At 43.2% G+C, this 21,810-nt stretch overlaps 1 protein-coding gene across 1 annotated transcript in view; it reads right to left on the reverse strand.

The window, feature by feature from the left end:
• Positions 1 to 721: 721 nt before the first annotated feature.
• The window catches only part of TECPR1 (tectonin beta-propeller repeat containing 1), a 46,639-nt gene continuing 25,550 nt past the window's right edge, over positions 722 to 21,810 (reverse strand). The window contains exons 18-25 of the mRNA XM_072120511.1: positions 18,638 to 18,717; positions 15,131 to 15,187; positions 14,029 to 14,203; positions 13,498 to 13,633; positions 10,607 to 10,699; positions 9,324 to 9,430; positions 6,504 to 6,623; positions 722 to 4,175 (exon numbers count right to left, since the gene is read on the reverse strand). Of these exons, the coding sequence (XP_071976612.1) occupies positions 4,011 to 4,175; positions 6,504 to 6,623; positions 9,324 to 9,430; positions 10,607 to 10,699; positions 13,498 to 13,633; positions 14,029 to 14,203; positions 15,131 to 15,187; positions 18,638 to 18,717 (933 nt within the window). The 3' untranslated portion in view covers positions 722 to 4,010. The remainder of the gene's footprint in view (positions 4,176 to 6,503; positions 6,624 to 9,323; positions 9,431 to 10,606; positions 10,700 to 13,497; positions 13,634 to 14,028; positions 14,204 to 15,130; positions 15,188 to 18,637; positions 18,718 to 21,810) is intronic.

Genomic DNA, 21,810 nt, shown 5'->3' on the forward strand with positions numbered 1-21,810 from the left:
AGCCCCCTCATCGTTATTTTAGATAAACCCCAACTCACCCCCTATGGATTCATTAGAAACAACCCCCATGGTTTCCTTATGTGCAGTCTTTTGAGGGCCCCCCCAGCAGCTCTGGGCCCTGGCACTTACCCAGGTTTGCCTAGTGCTAGCGCCGGCCCTGGTTCCATCCTCCGTTTTAAGAACGTAACAGAAATGAAAAACAAAAGGTGGACAGAAGTTCTGTTATTCCGTTCCCCATAGACTTCAATGGACCTTCCATTATTCGTACGCAGGACGCTTCTCTATAGTTTCCGCTATTAATAAGTCTGATGGAACCTTCCAAAAGTAGGTGTGAACAGATTAGGCTGTCTTGCTAGCAAGATGAAAATTCAGCATAGATAGTCCATAGTACAGACAGTCCTAGACTTACAGACGGACCCCTATTTACAGACGGACCCCTCTGGCCACTCTGGATGTTACTTTAGTCCCCGGCTGCATTGATCAGCGGTAAAGTGTCTGTAATAAAGTTTTATTGATAATTGCAAAAATCCAATTGTCATTTGTCAAAAAAAAAATAAATTTGTCTGGAGTTACAATTATACCACTTACAAGTTCTGACTTGCATACAAATTCAACTTAAGAACACCTAAAGAAACCATCTTGTATGTAACCTGGGGACTTGTTGTATGTAAATATCCTACACACACACACAATTATAACAAAAGACACACCCAGTCCCCGGTCACTTTAACCTCCAGCGTTTAATTCCATACACTTGGAAGAATAAAACACAGTCATGTAAGTTATTATATTGCATATTTAACATTAACACAAAGTATAGGACGTTGTGCGGTGTACTTCAGGAAGAGCTACAACGCAAATGACAGCGCATATGAGGATATTCAAAATAAAGAATCTAACTAGAAATATAAAATTCAAGTTAAAGGAAACTAAAACCTGGAATTCATTATACATGTAAGATGATCATAAATCATAACCTCCTCTGTCAGATCCTCAAATAGAATATTGTTCTACAAAACCGTGCAACCAAAATAATCTACAATAAGTTATGTTCTGGTAAGAAATAATAAACTAAAAGGGAAATAACTGAATGATGGGGCCAGCAGTTTATTCACATGGCAAACGCTCTGTAGGTCATTAACCCAAAATATGCTTTACCCCTTAGGGCATGTTCACACAGTGGCAATTGACATGGTCAGTGTGAACATACCCTAACCTTTATGGTCTTCTTGCAATTTACTTGTATAGTAGTTAAATCTAACATACCACATAAACCAACTACTGGCAACAGCTGCTGATTGGGAAGTGTGTACTGTACATTATTCTACATAGAATATCCATTGGTTTAATAACTACTGGTAACTGCAGCTGATGGGACACTGTGTACTGTAGATTATTCTACATACCGTAAAATATCTATCGGTGTCTAAAGCCATTGGGGCACTGTACACAGTATATTATGCTGCATAGAATAACTAATGGTAACTGCAGCTATTGGGGCACTGTTCACAATACATTATATTGCATATAATAACTACTGGTAACTGCAGCTATTTGGGCACTGTATACAGTACATTAAGCTGCATATAACATCTGTTAACTGCAGCTGATGGGACACAGTGTACTGTACTTTATTTTTGTTGTACATTAAATATCTATTGGTGTCTACAGCCATTGGAGCACTGTATACAGTATATTATGCTGCATAGAATAACTACTGGTAACTGCAGCTTTTGGGGCACTGTATACAGTATATTATGCTGCATAGAATAACTACTGGTAACTGCAGCTATTGCAGTAATGTGCACTGTATTAACTAAGCCTTAATGCTGGGGAATATTGGAGTGTCACAGGAGTGTAGATGAGTCTAAAGTGCGTCTAATAAGAACAAACATTTTTTTTTTTTTAAATATTGATCTGCTAATATAATATCTTATACATACACAAAATATTGTCAACATACAGTTAAGGGGTATTCCCATATAACATATGTTTAAAAGATGCCGGATACCACCTTGAGGAGCAAATCTCCAGGACTGGGGTCCTAACCCAATTCCTCCACTTGCATCTCCATGCACATGTAAGTGCTGCCTCTCTAAACACCCAACACTGTGAATATGCCCCTTTAATGATGACATCACTCGTTAAACTCGTTCATTCTTTTTAAGAATCAAAAGCTGGAAAACCAAGTAATTTTGAATACTCTCTATACGCTCTATATACTCTCCATCTTCAGCCGCCCGCTGTGTGCATAGAGGCTGCTTCTCTTGAAAGTCATTGATACTATATAGTTATACTAAACCACTGGACTCTGGCATTGTGCTTTTACAGAAAAATGCTGAATTGTGGATGTGACCTTGTGGTGACAGATGGCCTCACTTAAAAGGAGTGGTGACAGTGACAGACTCCGTAATCAACATCTGATCTTTGGGGGTACAACACCCAATACCCCTGATGATCTGCTTATTTGAAGCTGTGGTCTCTTCCCTCCTAACCAAGCATAGCGCTAACAAAGTATAGTGTTCATGACTGGTAGTGCAGCTCGGCCTCACTTGAACGGGGCTGAGCCACCACCAGACCATTAGATGGATAGCTGTGAGGTCACTGGTGTCATTTTGGTTGCCCAGTCAATATCCTGTGGAGTATTCATGTAAATTGGGGTTGGACCTCAAATCATGAGAACTAGTAGTGCAGAATGAATGCTGAGTGTTCGTGTGCGTCCTCTCCATTCCCTTCTATAGGACTGTGCATGCTCAGCTACCTGCTCCATGTGCCTGTTCCCATCCCTTGGGTCGGACCTCCCCTGATCCGCAACTTACTCCATATCTAGCAGATAAAGGAGAACTTAAAATTTCAGTTCTGTTCTCCCCTTATCTTCATCCTCCAGAAAGTATGTGACCCCTCTGATACCCGCATGACGGAAGGCACATACAAACCTTGTGCAAACTCCTATTAGGATTCCTATTCACCATCAGTCAAATCCCAGGGGAACATGACTATAAATATCCGGTAAGAGGGCAAGAAGATATTTTGGGGAAGTCTTATTGAGAAATAAGTGGAAAGAATCTATATGTAGCCAGAATCCTTCCTATAGACCAGTGATGGCTAACCTATGGCACTGGTGCCAGAGGTGGCACTCAGAGCCCTTTCTGTGGGCACTCCGGCCATCACCAGAGATGACTCCAGGTATCTTCCTGCAGTCCCAGACAGCCCAGGACTTGCTGTGCACAGAGCTATTTTAAAGTGGCAGCTTTACCTGGGACTATTTTCTGCTTTATTGGTGTCCTCAGGTGCTGGTATCAATGAAAACTGTGACAGAGAAGGGAGTATAAATCACTAATTACATTTCTGTGTTGGCACTTTGCGATAAATAAGCGGGTCTTTGTTGTAGTTTGGCACTCGGTCTCCAAAAGGTTCGCCATCACTGCTATAGACTATAGTACCTGCTCATTATAGTTAAAAGGTAAGTTCTGTACAAAACTAAAATCCTCCAAATGAAAAAACAACCTAAAATATAATAAAATCTAAAATCGAGTGTAGAAATAAATAACATGTGCGCCTCATGTCAGTAACTGCGGGGGAGCACCAGGAATACACCATGCATTTCACAGTTACAACAATTACACATTTTAAGGGGCAAAATCATGTAAATACGATATAATGGGTCAGATATTACGACTACTCCTGTGCATGCTACAATAGCAGTGGTGTCTTCATCTCCCTTCTCAATATTGGGGCTGCAAAACTCATGACTTACATCATGAGCAGCCATGTCTGACGTGTAGCTCCATTCCATAACAGCGCCACTCTTGTCCATAGGTTTTGTCTGGTACTGCGGCTAGGATACATAAATGGGCACAGGACACATCCGGTTGCGTGACAAAGTTCACAGTGGCTTGAGCCGCAGAGGAAACTGTATGTAATACATTTACATACAACTAGAAATACCTACAAATCCCATATGGAAATACCATATATCCAATCATCTGTGTGACATGTGCCTGTATGTTCTAACTACTTGCTGCACTTCCGCTTGGACCTTCGGACTCCGTGGAGGGCGCTGGATCTTTCTTTTTGCCATCGTTGCTGGCGTCCATGGATGTTCTGGAACTGGGTTCAGACTGGACACTCTGGTAGCCGGTGTTGCCCCTGACTGTCACATGCTCCCAGCCACCCTGAAAGACAAAGTGACCCCATCAAATGGATTTCTTCAGCTTAATATTCCCCAATGGGGCTAAAATGGCTGGGAGACCTGTGCTGGAATTTTCCCATTTGGAGAAACAGAAAGGAACTGCATTAGCAGGACCTGTTTATTAGAATAGAGAAAGGAAAGGTTCTAAATCACCAAGGAGGGGAAATCACACAGACTGTGTATAGATATACAGAGAAGAGAGCACAGACATCAGACTGTGCAGTATCATAGGAATCATACAGACTGTGTATAGTTGTAGAGAGAAGAGAGCACATACATCAGACCGTGCAGTATCATAGGAATCATACAGACTGTGTATAGATATACAGAGAAGAGAGCACAGACATCAGACTGTGCAGTATCATAGGAATCATACAGACTGTGTATAGATATACAGAGAAGAGAGCACAGACATCAGACTGTGCAGTATCATAGGAATCATACAGACTGTGTATAGATATACAGAGAAGAGAGCAGACATCAGGCTGTGCAGTATCATAGGAATCATACATACTGTGTATAGATATACAGAGAAGAGAGCAGACATCAGGCTGTGCAGTATCATAGGAATCATACAGACTGTGCATAGATATACAGAGAAGAGAGCACAGACATCAGGCTGTGCAGTATCATAGGAATCATACAGACTGTGCATAGATATACAGAGAAGAGAGCAGACATCAGGCTGTGCAGTATCATAGGAATCATACAGACTGTGTATAGATATACAGAGAAGAGAGCAGACATCAGGCTGTGCAGTATCATAGGAATCATACAGACTGTGTATAGATATACAGAGAAGAGAGCAGACATCAGGCTGTGCAGTATCATAGGAATCATACAGACTGTGCATAGATATACAGAGAAGAGAGCAGACATCTGGCTGTGCAGTATCATAGGAATCATACAGATTGTATATAGGTGTAGAGAGAAGAGAGCACAGACATCAGACTGTGCAGTATCATAGGAATCATACAGACTGTGTATAGATATACAGAGAAGAGAGCAGACATCAGGCTGTGCAGTATCATAGGAATCATACAAACTGTGTATAGATATACAGAGAAGAGAGCAGACATCTGGCTGTGCAGTATCATAGGAATCATACAGATTGTATATAGGTGTAGAGAGAAGAGAGCACAGACATCAGACTGTGCAGTATCATAGGAATCATACAGACTGTGTATAGATATACAGAGAAGAGAGCACAGACATCAGACTATGCAGTATCATAGGAATCATACAGACTGTGTATAGATATACAGAGAAGAGAGCACAGACATCAGGCTGTGCAGCATCATAGGAATCATACAGACTGTGTATAGATATACAGAGAAGAGAGCAGACATCAGGCTGTGCAGTATCATAGGAATCATACAGACTGTGTATAGGTGTAGAGAGAAGAGAGCACATACATCAGACCGTGCAGTATCATAGGAATCATACAGACTGTGTATAGATATACAGAGAAGAGAGCAGACATCAGGCTGTGCAGTATCATAGGAATCATACAGACTGTGTATAGATATACAGAGAAGAGAGCAGACATCAGGCTGTGCAGTATCATAGGAATCATAGAGATTGTATATAGGTGTAGAGAGAAGAGAGCACAGATATCAGACTGTGCAGTACCATTAGAAACACACAGACTGTGCTCTCTTCTCCGTATATCTAAACACAGTCTGATGTTTGTGCTCTCTTCTCTCTACAACTATACAAAGACTGTGTATAAATGTAGAGAGAAGAGAGCACACACATCAGACCGTGCAATATTATAGGGAAGAAAAAATAAAAGGAAATACAGACTATGTATAAATGTAGAGAGAAGAAAGCACAACAACAAACTGCAGTACCACAGGGTAGTATCACAGAAATAGGAAACACTGTATGCAGAGAACATAGACCACACAGTCTCTGCTCTCGTCTCTGTAAATGTGTACACAGACTGTGTGTTTCCTATAATGTCTTTTACCGTAGGATATTGGACAGTCTGGTTTGTGCTCAATTCTATATTTGGCTACACATACAACAATGTGTGTCTCCTATTATTTCTGTCTACCCCATGCTACTGCACAGTGTGTGTATAGATGTAGAGGTTATAGAGCGGAAACAACAGATTCCAGAGAATAAGTATCAGCTCAGCAGAGAGTAGGCTGCAAAATGGAAAACATCCCAAAAACAAGATGTACATCACCAGCAAAAGCGCAGAACCCCGCATGTATTACACTAGGTGGTGGTATACTGAATACAGCAATATTATTGATTTCAGGGTAAGAGAATAAATGCAGATAAGGTATAATATCACACTTACCCCAATCCCGTAATCCCAGGATTGCCCTTTAAGTGCCATTGGCTGGACCCCTAAACGATGGCAGACGGTACCACAGCTCAAACTGTGGGTGCCCTGTACTTTATCTGCAATCACCCAAATCTAAAAAAAAATGGAAAAGTTAAAGAGAAAATAAATTTCGTCACTTACAAGACTACTTCAGCAATGCTCAGAAGATCACATTTTACTTAACCACCAAGCCAAACCCCTGTTCATAGCTAAGCATCTACCACTTCTCAGTGGATTGAAGGAAATAAGCTATAAGGACATCTACTACCAGGATGAAAGACTGTATGCAAATAAGCCTGAGGGGCCCCAGGCTCCATAGGCGTTAATTGAGCTTGGTGCCCCTCAGGCTCATTTGCATACAGTCTTTCATCCTGGTGGTAGATCCAGCGGCCCGCTCTCTGCGGTGGTTTCGGGTCCGGCCGGGATTCACTAAGACAGTTCCTCCGACGTCCACCAGGTGGCGCTGCTGCGCTTAAGTTCCCCGAGGCCCGCCGAAATGCACTCAAGTTCACCGGCCTATACCTGGTGAAGGTAAGCGCGAGTCTCGTAACACTTTTTATTTAAATGCGGCGGGTTTTCCAAATCCGTTGGGTTTACGTTCGGCCACGCCCCCCGATTTCCACCGCGTGCATGCCAGCGCCGATGCGCCACAATCTGATCGCGTGTGCCAAAATTCCGGGGCAATTCAGGGGAAAATCTGCGCAAATCGGAAATATTCAGGTAACACGTCAGGAAAACGGGAATCGGGCCCTTAGTAAATGTAAGTTACAAACTGCAGGGGGTCTGACTGATGCGCTGAATAGTATTCCCATCATTATCCCCTAGGAAATATAAATACGACAGAAGACATCTCAATTTGGAGGACAGTAGGCTTCGAGGTCCAGTGTTCCAGTCACGGCCCACCAGGGGATCCTCCGATTCTCCTGTGGGCCAGTCCGACACTGAACATGACAGATGCTCTATCTGCTTCTATGGGACTGAGCTAGATCATGTCTCTGCAGTCCAATAGAAAGAAACGTTGTGCGTGTACTGGGAGACTTTTGTCACCTATTTCCCAGTGGTCTCAATGGTCTAACCCAAAACTTTTAGTTATCTTTTAATGTTGAATGTTACAGTGAACAGGTCTCTTTAATCTACTCTTAGTATTTTACCCCTGGATAGTCATGTACTGTAGAATATAATCCAGACTGTACACACATAATTCTTCACATGATAATTAAGTAGGAGATGTTTCCTCTCCCTCACTGGCTGTGTGAACATCTTAATAGACGTATAAGCCGTATTTTCCCTACGCCACCTCTTGGTTGGCTAATAATACGACCATATATTCTGCCAAAATTGTGATTCATCCTTTTAATAAATGTGGAAAACTAAATGCCCTGACTTATGGTAAAGGGTGAGGTTTGAAAACTACAAATACCTATGGATCTTTTTTTTTGACAAGGTCCGGGTGGCAGACGTCTCATTGCCGCAGGCGACTTTCCAGTGTGGGTAAGGAAGAAAACACAGCTGCGCAGAGATTTTATGTACTCGGTTGAAAGAACGCGGATGTAACTAGCAGAACAAGTTCTTAAAACCAGGAGCAACTGGAGGGATCTTCCAAATTTTAGACTCAGGCAAAACAGAAAATATGTAAACTAAACTGAGCTACTTATAGAACTATGGACCCCTACCAATAGTGAAAATAGGAGTCCGCTGTCATCTGAATGGGGCGAAGCTGAGCTGCTGGAGTGAGGTCGGACCCCAGGGATCAAACGCTAATCCAACAGGATCTGTAGGACAATCCCTTTAAAACTTATTCCCAATAGCACAAACAAAATCAACAGAGCCAACCATATTTATGTGATATCTATAGCTGATTTATAAAACCCTTCCAGATACAGATAAAGAGAGTCTTGTGTTTTGTGGTTTTACTAGAATTCTTTAATTATACAAGTACACGACTCCCCTGTAACCGATATGTAAAGTAGTCAAAGGGCTCCGGGCCAAATCTGCTTCCTGCATTCAGTCTTTGGGTTTCAATATCTGATCCTGCTTAGGTCTTTAATAATGAAATAATCAAAGCAGATTTATAAAATATGAAGACAAGTGATCAGGGCTGCTGGGCAGAACTTGTCAGTAAAGCCGGGTTCACATAGCAACAATATGTGCGGTGTACGGGCTCCAGAATGGCTCTCCACATGTGTGTGTTTTTAGGATCTGGAAAAAAATGGAATGCTAGTAAATTATGTCACTAGCTTGCCCCAACTTCTCAAACATGATTGTGTTATCCATGTGGCGTCTGTATTTGCAGAGCAGTTGCTAGATGACTGTGTGAAGGTCTGATCTGCAACCACAGGCAGGAAGACCCGCTCCGAGTTTTCTACAACCGTCATGCGGATCTGTGACAAACATGTTCACTCATGTGCATGTGCCCATTAAAATGTATGCGGCAGTGTGTCATGCTCAATATCAACTGCTGCATCTAAGAGGTTAAAGGGTTGGGGTTCATGGAAGCCAAAGGCTACATTAAGGCTGACAGGCCCAATTATTGGTGACAGGTTTATTCAGTACTGTAGCCCTAGTACAGCACAAATTTGCACTTTCAATGTTGTAGGTTTATTCAGCAAGTAACTCTAGAAACTTGGGGTGGCCGAATGGTCCAGGAAACAACCTTAAAATTAAATTAGAAAAACAATCCAAAAAAATTGAGCAACAAATGTTCCCTTCACCCCATTCTATTCTCATCCTGCAAAAAGCTAAATTTTACAGCTTATTATCCATGGCATTACAGTTCTGGTAGTTGGTACCTACTTGATCGAGGGGCCCTATAGACACCTTGCGGATGTTGTTTGACACATGCTCCCAGGCAGATCCCTGGGGGTAACTTGGGGTGACGCCATGTCGAAACCACAGATTACCTGATAGAAAGATATAATCAGTGTAGCTGGTAGGTAACAAGTTACTGAAATAAGCATCAAATAATTCATTATTAGAGAGAATAACTGCCTGAGATCACAAGGTCATGGGTGACCCAGGCTCAGCGACCTACAAGGGAGAGAGGGAGGGGCTAGTGAGGAGAAGTCCGGCTCTTCTTAGCGAGTTGGATCGTTAGGCTCCTCTCACTAAGAAGAACCGGCTCTTCTGGCTCCGGAATGGCTCCCTATTAAATATATAATTGGCTGGCCTGAGGCTCCCTGTTCCCCATTGTACTCCACAATTTTATCCAGCTAAAGGGGGCGTGGTGAGCCGATTAGGGGCGGGGTCAAGAGAGCTATTGGCTCACCGAAGGGAGCCGACCCCCGTGATTCACATGAAAGACCCATCACTAGGAGGGAGGGAGAGAGAGGAAGATAGTTTCTTCTAACAAAAACTAGAAAAGATGCTCAAACAAAAAAAAAACTCAATGCTAGACACTTTCCAAGTCCAAGCTATTTTGGAGGCACACAATATTAAGCAGTTGTTGGGGTCCAATGCAAAGTTTGTACCAGGCCCCCCCCATCTATTATACATTGTTTATAGTATTGGTCTGCTTTTAGAAGAAAGCAGCCATGTTTTTCATCTTCCCATCAAGCCCTTTAAGGGCTCTGTGTCCACCTATGATCCCACCCTTTGGAGTAATATATATTGAAGCTGATTGAATGTGGTTGGATGTGATGTGGGAAAGCTCTATGACCATCAGTCTGGATTTTCGTTATAGACCATGCACAGAAGTTAACCCTCTGCTCCTCCAGATGTTATGAAGCTCCATTTCCCAGCATCGTGACAGTCTGTAGCTTTCATATAATGCTGAAACATTTTGTTTCACAACCACAGGTTGCACTTGAACAGTCTGCAGACTATCGCAGCTCCTGGTGTGCGGGGGCATGCTTACTCACAGGCCAAATATTGCATAGAACTTATTCAGAAGAGATTGTGTCCAGCTGTTCACTTCTCAATCAAATTTCTTTTACGCAGGAAAGTTCTATTTTAAGTCTCGCCTCTCTATCAGCTGGTTACACAACTTGCATTAATAGTCAGAAATGGATCTTTACCAGTTATCTCATAGCATTGCCCAGACCAGTATGGGATATAGGAGGCTGGTGCGGCAAACTTACCATTCTCATCTACGGCAAACACAGACGTCTGTCCTACAGAGACCTGCTGTAGCTTCTGTTTAGGTGGAGAGGGGATGTGATACCAGCAGTCTCCTAAATCACAGGAATAGAGATTGTACAAAATCTGATTATTCATGGACAGTGTGAACATGCATAATACATGGGGGTCAACTGCGGACCATAAATAACTATTCTGAGGTTTTGGGGTGTAACACTTGGCACTACTCCACTATCATCTATGGGGAGCAATGCCTACACACAGCTTCTCTACAGTCAGAGCAGGAACAGAGTACCCTCTGTTCTCTGCTTTATGCCTCTATAATAATGTAGTGCACATGCGGGCACTGTTGAACCCAGCTGATTGGCGGCCGTGCCTAGAGTGACAGCATCACTTATCCAGTGTATAGGGCATCCGTAGTAATAGGCTATGGAGCATCTTTTTAAAAGGGATTGGCCCATGGGTTGCACCATGCCCTGGCCAGATTGCATGGACTGACCACAGTGCAGAGGACAGGACTCAGAGTGTCATAGTGATATATGATACAAGAAAGTTCCTGCTTCCCAGCAGAACTGTAATCATGATCCATGGAGAAGCAGGGACTCCTTGTATCTAGATGATCAATGAGACTACAATCGCCAGCATAGTCTTCTTTGCTGTGGTATGCGGGGTAGGTGTGGTAAATGGAAAAGAGAAGTAATAGAAGGGACAAGTTGGGCAAAAAAATTAAGAGAGCTCAAAACACGGGGGAAGAATCGTTAGATTGTTTGAAACTATATGGCGTGGTAAGATGCCTCCGGAAATTCGAGTCTATCCCAATTAATAACTGTAACCCAATGCATTTCATTATCCTCCTACAACACAGTGGGGGTCATTTACTAAGGGCCCGATTCGCGTTTTCCCGACGTGTTACCCGAATATTTCCGTTTTGCGCCGATTGTACCTGAATTGCCCCGGGTTTTTGGCGCACGCGATCGGAATTTGGCGCCGGCATGCGCGCGACGGAAATCGGGGGGCGTGGCCGAACGAAAACCCGACGTATTCGGAAAAACCGCCGCATTTAAAAAAAAAAATTGTGTCGCGAAAATTTCACTCACCTTCATCCTGGGTAGGCTGGTGTATTTCGAGGCATTCCAGCGGACTTCAGCGCAGCAGCGCCACCTGGTGGACGGCGGAGGAACTGCATTGATGAATCCCGGCCGGACCCGAATCCAGCGCAGAGAACGCGCCACTGGATCGCGAACGGACCAGGTAAGTAAATGTGCCCCAGTGTCATCAGTAATCGCAAAGCAATTTCCCCAGGAATAAAGTTTTATTGTATTGTATTGTATTGTATTGAGTGGTAGGTCACATACATTGGAGGTATCACTGAGGTTTCCAATGAAGGGATAACAAATTAATTCATTTATTCGCAGTGTGAATCCCCGGAGGGACTAGTAATAGTAATAATAATACAGCAATATGAAGTAGGACATTTTGGGAGCTCATTTACAGAAACTAACAACAATTACTAATTGTATTTGCCAGCCCCGCCTCCTATGGATATCAGGGCCAAAACAAAGCATTTGTCCCGAGATATTTTTAATTCAAGATTATCGTTTTCAAAGTGTCGGTCGGCTATCCTAATGTTACTGTTTGCCATTGTCATATATACATATTTACCTTTCTATTAAGGCTGCTAGAAGGTCACCTCTGATATAGGACCTGCTATTTACCCAGTGCTTCACAGCGGCTGGACCTGTAGCGTCACGTGTTTGACCGAGCAGTGCGAGGCCATGAAACAATGTCCTACTGTACGTAACATTTACACTCACTGATAATTTGCTTTATGTTGAATGGTTACATGGTGATGTGATAATGATGGATTGAAGTGACAGTCCCTTTCCCACCTACATATGAATGAGTCTACTTTCTGTCCATCTTAAAGCGGGACAGAAGAAACCAGTGTACAAAAACACAATGGGGCAGATTTACTTACCCGGTCCTGTCGCGATCCTGCGGCGCGTTGCCCGACGAGGATTCGGGTGTGCCGGGATTCACTAGGGCAGTGATGGAGAACCTTTTAGAGATCGAGTGCCCAAAATGAGACCCAAAAAACATAGCTTTTCCCAAAGTGCCAACACGGCAATTTAGGCAGTAACAAACTTATTGCTACCAGAATTGTGGAGCTCCAATCCGACCCTGTACACACCTTTTCACTCTTTGGACAGGACCAATCAGCACAGGATGGGTCAATTTAAAATAGCAGGGCACTACTTGGACTGCCTGAGACTGCAGGAAGATGCCATGTCTGGCAAACTCTGTGCCTGGGAGACAGCCCGGGTGCCCACAGAAAGGCCTCCGAGTGCCATCTCTGGCACCAGTGCCATAGGTTCGCCACCACTGCACTAGGGTATGCGCTCGATATCCAGCAGGTGTCGCTGCTGCGTCCAGGTCCGCCGGAGTTCTCCTTCTTCCCGGTGCATGTAAGTGCGTGATCTTGCGACACAAATTGTTTTTTAAATTCCGCAGTTTTTCGAATCAGTCGGGTTGTCCGACGGCCACACCTCCCGAATTCTATCACGTGCATGCCGACGCCAATGCGCCACAATCCGATTGCATGCGCCAAAATCCCGGGGCAATTCACTGCCAATCGGAAATATTCGGGAAACACAACGAAAGTGCGGCATTTGAACGCTTGGTAAATAAGCCCCAATGTCTTTTTCAGGTCCTATCTGAGATCAGGAGATGATAGAGGGAGAGAATCCGGGTTCTGTGATCTATAGTCGTATAGGAATTGGAGCAGGATTTTAGCAGGACTCCTAGGAAAGGCAGTAGGAGTCCTGCATGCTCTGCCCAGACACAGACTGATCTGCCTGTACAGAGAAGCCTATCATCCACTGTGTGAACATACCTGCTGGTTGGCTGGAGGATACTGAACCCCGATAAAAAGCTGATCCATCCCTCGCTATAGCCCACACCTGTAGGCATCCTCCCACTGATAGGGAAATAAATGGCTGATCCGTGCCAACATGGAGCCACGAGGAGCCCTACAATAACAAAATTTATGTGTTGTTGGTCAGGTGCATTTACAGGTACAGTAATATTTATGCACCAATTTAGATACTTATTTGAGCAATGTAAACAATACTTGCATAAAAATGTACTACAGATACTGATATTAGCCTACATTCTACCTCTAAGTAAAAAGGTATTGTCCGGAGGTTGAAAAACATGGCTGCTTACTTCCAAAGAACAGCGCTACACCAGACCATGGTTTATACCGGTATATCAGCTGTACAGAAATGAATGAAGCTTATCTGCAATACCATGCACCACCCATAATCAGGTGTGGCGCTGTTTTTGGAAGAAAGCAACCATGGTTTTTCAACATCCAAAATACCATCAATAACACAACGATCACTGGATTATGTTGTAACCTTACAGAAGGAGTCTGTTTTGTGACCCCGAGCCGGCAGAGGACGTCCCCCTTGTTGCTGATGGCCCACACAGCTATGTGTTCATCATCCTTCGTTATTCGTCCTGGAAATACGGAGACATCTCTCAACATAATGGGGGGCACTTCCAGCCATGGTCCACTTGTCACAATTTTGCATTTTCTAGGAGGAAAACAAGCATTAGTGTAGTGGCCAAATAAAAAGGGCAACTTGGACTATAAACACCTTTCTAGAAATCTACAGCACAAGCAGAAATAGATTCTGTAATAACTATTTTCTTGTAATAAAATTTTCTTCCTTTCACTTTTCTATTTACTCAAACTCAATTCACTGAGGGATCAGGTTACATGTTGCCCATATAAGTCTATGAGGGAGGAGGCAGAGGAATATGATTCTCCCCAAAGGCTTAGTAGGCAAAGGATTCTGAATCATGGCAGAAGACATCCTGATTTTATACAATTTTCCATCCCAGTACTTCCACCTGACTGTATATCACACTCATACTCCACCTACACTTTTTTTTTTTTGATGTTAGATTCCACCTACTTTCTCTTCCTCTGTGCTTTGCTATCAATCCCATAATGCCTCTGCACTGCATCCTGTGATAATTTAGAGACAGAACTCTCTCTGCCCACTGAGGATGCACTGCGATTTAGGCTGCATACACATGGATATATGCCCACCTGGCCGTAGCACTGGGGGCATACATCAGACGCGCTGGAGAGGTGTGCACTGCTCCCTATCTCCCCTCTCCATAGAAAATAATGCTGCACAGCCGTTATTAGGGCCAAAAATAGAGCATGCTCTATCTGTTTTGTGGCCACAGCACGGTATGGTAAACACTCGTTGTGCTGGCCGTACCGAGCCCTGGCGCCATAGCCGCCTATGGGAAGCGTATATGCGTCCATGTGAATGCACCCTTATATCTATCTATATCAATCGATATTCTCCATACTAGTCAGCGAGGCTCAGTAGTGATACAGAGTAGATGTGTTTCCATCACTGCAAGCGTCCAGACCTTATGAACAAATAAGCAGTATGTACTGACACTTTCTGAGAACTCCAGGATAAGACTTTGAACATATTTACCTCGCCCAGCGTCTTCGTCTCACAAAATCCTTAATGGTCTTGTAGCCGTGATAAGACCTGCAAAGAGATTTATACAGTGAATGTATTCATAAGATGACCTCCCCAATACACCCTGCCGGCTATACTGCATTGTTTTGTATATGGTGACCCGGCTCATTGTTTCCTCTAATATTTTCTATGCCAATTTCAACAAACGCTTTGTTCTCTCAAAGGACATTGAGTTCTGTTAGATGCCCTCTTCTGCTGTACCGTAGCACTAGGAGAGAAGTCCATTCACATCAGTGGCCCCTGGGAATGACTTTGTATGTGGAGTGTGCCATGTATGTAGGTGCCTATTGTATACTCTGTGCATGATACTCAGTCCTCTAGGGACCACATCTGGTTTGGCTGTACAACTGAAGGCAATGTTCCTTGATGCAGATTTACCATCAACTCCCATGTCAAGTTAAACCAGTCACATTCTGCGATCACAGAGAAGCCATTGCTTTGCTTTCTTTAATTATAGTCACCAACTTTTACAGAATATATTAACAGCCCCCATTGGTGGGATACGAAAAAGTCCTTTCTAGAATTCCCTCTTTTTTTTTTTAAATCAAAACTTTTTATTGAACATTTTAAAATTTTACAGACACGTATCCCTTCATTCCACCTTTCTTCCCAAAGAATTCCCTCTTTTATGTGAAATCTCAACCGCTTACCTAATATATATATATATATATATATATATATATATATATATATGGTATATCTCCTCCAATGTACTATGAAAATGAGCAAAAAAAGAGTCATATTTTGTGTGAAATGAGTTAAAGGACATCTACCACCAGGATTAAAGACTGTATGCAAAAGAGTCTGAGGGGCTCCATAAGTGTTGATGGAGCCTGGAGCCCCTCAGGCTCATTTGCATACAGTCCTTCATCCTGGTGGTAAATGTCCTTTAAGTATAGAGGGAGGATCACAACGATGTCTATATCATTGGCTCTTTAGTAGCTAGAACCGTGGTCATGGAGTCATCATGGAGGATCTCTTCTTTCAGATCACACCAGACTCATGCTTTTGTGCGCTGGAGATACTGGCATTTAAAAGACAAAGTAGGGAATTAGATTATTTTCTGCAGCTTACATTTCCAACAATGTCTTTAACTTCCAGTAGCTCACAGAACCACAAAAATTATGTTTGGAAAGATATGATTTTTATCTTTACAATAACACCAGAGCCATGGTTCTAGCTGCTATAAAGCCAAAGATAAAATTGTCGGAAGTGATGCTCCACTCCTGCATCTAAAAAAGTGGCTATGTTTAAGCTTATTTTTATATGAATGTAGAGAAGTTTTTTTTTTTCTTTTTTTTAGAAGAGTTGATGGAAAGGAGGGAATTCTAAAAAAGACATTTCATACTTAATACCTGAGGGGGCTGGTAGTTTAAGGGGGTAAAATTTGACTACTGTATTCCCTACTTTCTTGTGTTTCTTAATGTTAGATCCATGTTAGATTGGTTGAAGCCCGACTCTGACAAGAGGAGTATTGACGCGGACCTGAAAGTGGTTTTATATGATTTTTGGAATTATAAACATCATTAAGATATGAATATCAGACTAGTAGCGGTAGGGGACAACCCTTCTGATTTTAGGTAATCTCTGCTACATATTCTTAGTGAGTCTGATGTCACTTCCACCAGTCGCCAGGGTTAAAATGAATGTGACAGTGCTGCACTCCCTCCAGACACAGTCACTACACAGGGTATAGCAATTCCTAGTGTTTTACCCAAATTCTATGGTCCATTTATTCAGCGGATTTGTGGACGTTCAAAGTTTCATACCCCCGATTTAAGATTAGATCATCAGTATAAGATTTTGTACATAAACAAGTCTCCATTTACAGATTGTATAATTGAATAGGTTAATTTACATGATGTGGACAATGTTAAATCCATTCTGAACAACGTGACAACGCTGCAGATCTCCTCATCATATATGGTCACAGCTGATCGCTTGTCATTCACAGTGAGGGAATCATGAAGTTAATTAGAGAGATCATCATCATCCTCACCGCTAGTTATTGGTTAGTACAACACTGATCACATTACTGCTGACAGCCACAGCTTTCATGACTGACAGGGCGAGTGCTGCAAAGCGCGGTGTTAAGTGTGAGATGAGTGGAGGACGCTCTGGCCAAGCGGCTGATCCTCTCCTTGAGCACATTTTTACCTCTTGCTCCAAGTTAACGGGAAGATACCAAAAGGCCTAAACAACAGCAATATAGTCTTCATTTTACATCTGTAGATGCATCCACAAATTTCATTAAAAAAAGATTAAAAAATAAAATCTGCAACAAATAATAGTAAGACGCAAGGGAGAGGGTTTGCAGGTTTGCAAGTCCAAAACTTGCGTTTTATGGAATGGATTTATAGGGGTCTAAGGCTACATTCACACGCCCGTTGGGGGAAGTATATACAGCCGCCTATAGATACGTCCCCCATATGCCAGCAATGGGTGTACGGAGCTGTACGGGCTCCGTAGTGTTCCATACCTGGGGAAAAGATAGGACATGGCGCAGTGGATTTCTATGGAGAGGAGCGGGGGCAAGCAGCGCTCACCCCCTCCTCCTCTCCCGTGCGACGTCGCGTGTCCGCCATGCTACACATGTCTGAACGTAGCCTTAGTTGTGTATTATCCCATTATTCCAGTGTCTTGCTCTATTTCTCCCTGGTGGTCTCAGTTTACTTTGATGCAGGGATGATGTAGTTGTATACCCATGGGACCACAGTAGCCAAGCCTAGTATATGCCACAGTTCTAGAAGATTGAAACCAGGGAAATATGGGTCTGGAGCGCTGCAGATTATTCATGTAACCATAATGGGGTCCGCACAATTTTGCATCCAGAACACAGCCCCCCATAGAAGTTTGATGGCAATTGCTGCAGCGGATTCTGGACCAGTCGCAGGCAGGAGCAGAACTTGAGGGGGTGCAGAGGTTGCGATGCACCTGGGCCCAAGAGGTTTAGGGGGCCCTTATGGTGTCACTTTCCCATATGAGAAGACTATTACTATAAAACATACATTATAGTCGGGGCCTGGCACAGACTTTGCACTGGGGCCCATCAGCTTCTAGTTACCCCACTAGTCGCAGGTATCAAGATCCATTTTGGATACGGCAAGGTCCAAAGCGAAATGTCCTCCACAGAAATACTACAGTGAACCCGACATATGTGTCCCAGGCCTAATGTGTTGTATATCAATTTACGCTTTTGTTTGATTGTACTCCTAACCCATTGACTGCATTATTTTGTACAATATTCCGTTTATTTTATCTTCAATAAAATTCTTTTAATGTAAAAAAATATGTGAAACATGTGCAGCAAAATCAGCATCTAATAAGAGACTATGCTGTAGCAGATTTGCAGCTACAACTAAAAGTGTTTATCATCCCGCTGTATACAAGCAGTATTCATATTTTAAGTATTCATATTAATTTCTAAAATGTCAGCGACACAGGACCTGCTGTACTTACGATGGGAAGTCTGCGGCATACTGCCAGCCGTCTCGATCGGTTCCTCCAGAGGCATTGAAGTCAACGTACCAGTCAGAGACCTTGGGACAAAATAACATCAAATTAATCACTGAGTTGTGCCAATTACTTATAAAATGTCAGATGCCACAAAATGGGGTTCCTAAAAAGTAAAAGCAGATTACACAGCAGTTCAATGGACTAGACACATATTCAGACAAAGGTTTATTAATGCTGAAAAGGAAATTAAAGGGTTACAGCAGGCCAACACAAAATACATAAAAAAACATGTATATAGAAATTATACAACTTAAAGTTAATATGAATAAAGCACTTGGGGTCAGATATAAAACTTACTATATCTGCAGCAGGCTCTGTTCGCCTGTGGTTCCACTTCCCTCTCTCTTGTCCCCTTCCTTTTGCCTTCCCCTCTCCATAAACATACACAGGCACACGTTAGTTTATATTTTACCTAGCTGACAGTCCATCTTAGAAGGCACCAAGTCAGAATAATCTTTATGAATACGAGTTAATAAAACAGAGTAAACATTCTCTGCCGTTTCCATAACTTCCAACCACTTAAGTTCAGCTCAGCTACAAACAACTGAGATGGGTATAACCTATGCAACAATGGTGCAAAATTCTTTAGCAAAGTAAGTTGTGGCATCAATTAAAGGGAACCTGTCACCAGGGACCTCATTTTCAGACCGGTTGCAGAAGTCCATCATACCTGCAGTGCACATCTACCTTTCTGTCTTTTCCAAGCATTTGCATTACAATATAATTGTGTGTTATAACTTACTCTTGCACCCTGACAAAATCCTAGGGTAGTCACAGGGGCTGGGCTTTGGTTTGGATGCATTTCAAAAAACAACATGTGACTTGTCTGTGTTACTCACTCCTCAGATCTTAGCCCCCACATCTGTGCTCCTGTACAGCTCCTCCTCAGAGGTTACAGCCTGGTCAGCCTGACATCATAGGGGGAGGGACAAGCTGTACAAGAGCACAAATATGGAGGCAGCCTGCACCTCAGACAAGTCGCATGTCGTGTTTTGAAATGCATCTAAACCAAAGCCCAACCCCTGTGACTACCGCAGGATTTTGTCAGGATGCAAGAGTAAGTTATAACACACAATTATACTGTAATGCAAATGCACTGCAGGTGTCATGGGCTTTTACAATCTGTCTTTAGTGAAAATGAGGTCCCTGCTGACAGGTTCCCTTAAAAATCAAAATATGGCCATATTTGTCCATATTTTATTTATATTGATCTTTTCCATTAGAAGGTCCATCGATATTAGATCCACAGGGGTCCAACACTCAGGATCCCCATAAATCTGCTGAATCCAGTGCTCCCTTCATTGTGTAGTGGCCAAACTGTGTGACTGCAGATTAGCATTACCATTCACTTGAATAGGAGCTGAGCTATAAGCCCTTTTGGTTTTAGCAAGAATTATCTTCCTACCTGCAATAACTACTAGGATACCCATCATAGAGCATACTACCACAGCTACTATAGTCAACAGTTCTGGTCATCCACATTAATGAACAGACATAGATAAATGTGCATGGCAGCGCCACCTAGTGTACATAGAAAGGTCCTACACATTTCCAGAACCTATAATCCAGTACATACTATGAAAGGGGGAGGATGCAAAAACTTGCGGTTGTTTACATTGAAACAGACGCAAACTGAGCACAGCGCTGACATTTAGCAGTAACAGGACATTCTGGTGTTTGTTCTCCTCTCGTCTTACTAAGTACTGAACCTCCTCGTTTCATAATTTACAGTGAGTGAAATGCTGCCAAGATAGTCTTCATATTTACACACTCTTATGTGCTTGGATAAATGGGTTCAGCACGGTAAACATTTACCTGTTTTATAGCGGATGTGCCACTGCAGACGTTCTACCCTTCTAAGCAAACATTCATTAACCTGTTTGCCACCGGGCCTCGCACTGTGCTGGTATGATGAAATGGCATAGTCATCCCCTAAACTTTACTGTTCCCCTGCCACTTTTTTTCCCCGATGCCGCCCAGAAAACCTGGTCAAATCCAGACACTCAGCAACCCCTGAGGACAAAAACGTAGGGACTGGCGGGCACCATGTAAGTGTTAGAAGCAGAGTCTACGATCACAAACCAACTAAAGAACTACGCAGAACCACTCACACCGAAAAATCATCATCACTCAATGTGCTGCAAATCTCGTAGTCTCTGTGCATGCTCCGGCAAGTCTGCAAGCGCAAGATGCAGGATGAGGAAAGGGCTGCGAGAAGGAACGGCCGGATGAAGGAAGAGATGAGAGAATAGAGGAGGGCATTGCGGAGAGAGGCCAAGGAAGCAAAGGCAACTCCCAGGGTGCACCAGATAATTTACATAAATCTTAAGATTTAATAATCTTAATTTCCACCAGTGACGGCAAGTAAATTTTCTATTGTGAGGGGTGCTACATGGTTCTGCAACTTCTTAGAAAACGATAGCCGTGGTGGTAGTGGTCACTGAATACTGAAGTCCAGATCTCTGAAATAAGACTTATCTGGTAGAAGGGAGCAGAAGATCTATACCATTTTCTTGACAAGGCTCTTTAAAAGAGGTTGTCTCAAGTATTTAAGTCATCCCTATTCAAAAGGATAACGAGCTGATCAGGGAGGGTTTGACTGATAAGACCCCCCCCCCCCTCCCCCCTACCGATGACAAGAAAGGGACCACCGGCACTCCGGAGAACAGGGATCACATTCTCACTAATGGGTGGAGTGGCAGGTCCAGCATGCACCCTGCAGCTTCATTCACTGTCTATGGCAGTGATGGCTAACCTATGGCACTGGTGCCAGAGGTGGCACTCGGAGCCCTTTCTGTGGGCACTCAGGCCATCACCAGAGAGGACTCCAGGTATCTTCCTGCAGTCCCAGACAGCCCAGGACTTGCTGTGCACAGAGCTATTTTAAAGTGACAGCGTTACCTGGGACTATTTTCTGCTTTATTGGTGTCCTCAGGTGCTGGTATCAATGAAAGCTGTGACAGGGAAGGGAGTATAAATCACAAATTGAATTTCTGTGTTGGCACTTTGCGATAAATAAGCAGGTCTTTGTTGTAGTTTGGGCACTCGGTCTCTAAAAGGTTCGCCATCACTGGTCTATGGGAAACGCAGGAGATCTCAGCCATTTCCATACAATT

Source organism: Engystomops pustulosus, chromosome 8 (assembly GCF_040894005.1).
Source record: "Engystomops pustulosus chromosome 8, aEngPut4.maternal, whole genome shotgun sequence".
Classification (NCBI taxonomy): Eukaryota; Metazoa; Chordata; class Amphibia; order Anura; family Leptodactylidae; genus Engystomops; species Engystomops pustulosus.